This window comes from Penaeus chinensis, chromosome 5 (assembly GCF_019202785.1).
Source record: "Penaeus chinensis breed Huanghai No. 1 chromosome 5, ASM1920278v2, whole genome shotgun sequence".
Lineage (NCBI taxonomy): Eukaryota > Metazoa > Arthropoda > Malacostraca > Decapoda > Penaeidae > Penaeus > Penaeus chinensis.
In genome coordinates this window covers 6,012,375-6,014,874 of record NC_061823.1, presented here as the reverse complement: position 1 = coordinate 6,014,874, position 2,500 = coordinate 6,012,375, and the positions used below count along the sequence as shown (strand labels likewise).

Sequence of the window (2,500 nt, the reverse complement as noted above, 5' to 3'; positions counted from 1 at the left end):
GGAAACTACACCAGTTTCTTCCTTTTTCAAGTTAAACTGATTTGCATATTCAGACAAAGGTTATAGCTCTTTTTGGATTGCACTCAAATGCAAAACAGTAGGTCCCTCCTCTTCTCCCCTCCCTCTGTAATAAGCCTCATCCATCCTCATAGAACCAAATGATTCTTTGTGGTTACTATCCTCCACATAGAGCTAAAAAAAAACACTATGCTGTTGTACATAAGAACTCAATCATTCAGATTTCTTGTACTTTTTTTTTTATGCATGAGATAATACCTTCCCTTGATCACATTAAAACTTTCTGGCCTATGTATAAGAATGCAGTATTTTGGAATATGTGGATTGTGTACTAGTAATTGGGAGTTCGGTATTAAGTAGTGGAGAGTTCTTTCTCTTTACTGCAAGACTGTTTTATCAATTCACCAGCTTTCTACTTAGAAATTGTAGATTCCAAACTTCCTAAATCTCCAAAGGTAGTTCCCCTCAATATCTGTTATAAAAAATCTTAAGCATCCACTTGCTATATTTTTAAGCAACTCTCATGGGCACAATAAACAGATAAGAAACATAGATTATAGTTATGTATATAACGTGCATGAAAATCATCCATAATCATTTATAACAGTACAGATACATATATGTATTTTTATGATTTTATCTATTTGTTTAATCCTGTACAAACTCCAACCTTCATTGCATAGGTTTTATGCAAGTTTACACACATGTGTACACTCTATACTCAGTCTCTCTCTCTCTCTCTCTGTCTCTCTCTCCCTCCCTCCCTCCCTCCCTCCCTCCCTCTCTCTCTCTCTCTCTCTCTCTCTCTCTCTCTCTCTCTCTCTCTCTCTCTCTCTCTCTCTCTCTCTCTCTCTCTCTCTCTCTCTCTCTCTCTCCCTCCCTCTCTCTCTCTCTCTCTCTTTCTCTCTCTCTCTCTCTCCCTCCCTCTCTCTCTCTCTCTCTCTCTCCCTCCCTCTCTCTCTCTCTCTCCCTCCCTCTCTCTCTCTCTCTCTCTCCCTCCCTCTCTCTCTCTCTCTCTCTCTCTCTCCCTCTCTCTCTCTCTCTCTCTCTCTCTCTCTCTCTCTCTCTCTCTCTCTCTCTCTCTCTCTCTCTCTCTCTCTCTCTCTCTCCCTCCCTCCCTCCCTCCCTCTCTCTCTCTCTCTCTCTCTCTCTCTCTCTCTCTCTCTCTCTCTCTCTCTCTCTCTCTCTCTCTCTCTCTCTCTCTCCCTCTCTCCCTCTCTCTCTCTCTCTCTCTCTCTCTCTCTCTCTCTCTCTCTCTCTCTCTCTCTCTCTCTCTCTCTCTCTCTCTCTCTCTCTCTCCCTCTCTCTCTCTCTCTCCCTCTCTCTCTCTCTCTCTCTCTCTCTCCCTCTCTCTCTCTCTCTCCCTCTCTCTCTCTCTCTCTCTCCCTCTCTCCCTCTCTCTCTATCTATCTATCTATCTATCTATCTATCTGTCTCTCAGTGGAGTTGACTTAGTAATTCATGAAAAAAAAAGTTTGAGGCAGTGTTTCAGCATAGGGTCAGTGGCTGCCTGCATGTGCGGTCATTGATATAACTTAGAGTAAGGGGAAGAAAAGTAATCTTTGTGATCAACAGTGGAAGGGAAGGCCAGTGAGTTTGTCCATGTCGACTTTGCTTTCTCATCTTCTTTCTTTCTCTTTCTCACTCACTTCCTCTCTTTCTCTCTCTTTTTCTCTGTGTGTGTGTGTGTGTGTATGTCTGTCTGTCTGTGTGTGTGTGTGTGTGTGTGTGTGTGTGTGTGTGTGTGTGTGTGTGTGTGTGTGTGTCATATCATATTTGTTATTGTCTTAAAGGTGTTGTATTTTTTTGCTTTTGTTGTGTGTGTGTGTGTTTATGTGGGAGATATATTTGCATATATGTATTTATTTGTTTGTCTGTCTCTGTGGGTGCCGGTGTGTAAATATGCATAAAATGTATGAGTAAGGATTAGAACCCAACAGTAATTCCCTGTTGATTGATTTCATCATGTTACTATGCATTTATTTTATTACAGTTTCTTAACATTTCCTCATAAAATCCTATTATGTTTAATTTTTTGTTTTATGGATCCTTACCTCCTTCCCATCTTTTGATTTTATTAATGGAGTGAGCTTTAAACGCCTTTTGTACTTTGTAGGTATGTGTCAGCTCTCTGTATCATTTCTAATGCTGATTTATAACGTTTATCTTTTTTTTACAGGTGTTTATGCTGCCCTGTGGCCGTTCCTTGGGATTCTTGTGGAAATGATTGTGTTGGGGATCATTATTTTCATCTTTGAGAAGCGTCGTGCCAAGGCAGAGTTTGATGAGTCTGACACTGACCAAGGAAATGATCAGTGAGTTGTGAATTGGCTATTATCTTGTGTATAAAAAAAAAAACTCACCGGGGGATATTTTTCCTTTTCTTTTCTTTCCCTTTTCTTTTTCTTCTTTTGGTAAACTATGAATTGTATTCTTTTTCTTATCTATTATTTTCTTACTGTGAAGCAAGCAACTGCAGAAG

At 40.3% G+C, this 2,500-nt stretch overlaps 1 protein-coding gene across 3 annotated transcripts in view; it reads left to right on the top strand.

The window, feature by feature from the left end:
* The window catches only part of LOC125025717 (neuroplastin-like), a 33,120-nt gene that overhangs the window by 29,572 nt on the left and 1,048 nt on the right, over positions 1–2,500 (top strand). For all 3 annotated transcript variants that reach the window (XM_047613870.1, XM_047613869.1, XM_047613868.1), the window contains one exon: positions 2,198–2,333. In XM_047613870.1, the coding sequence (XP_047469826.1) occupies positions 2,198–2,333 (136 nt within the window). The remainder of the gene's footprint in view (positions 1–2,197; positions 2,334–2,500) is intronic.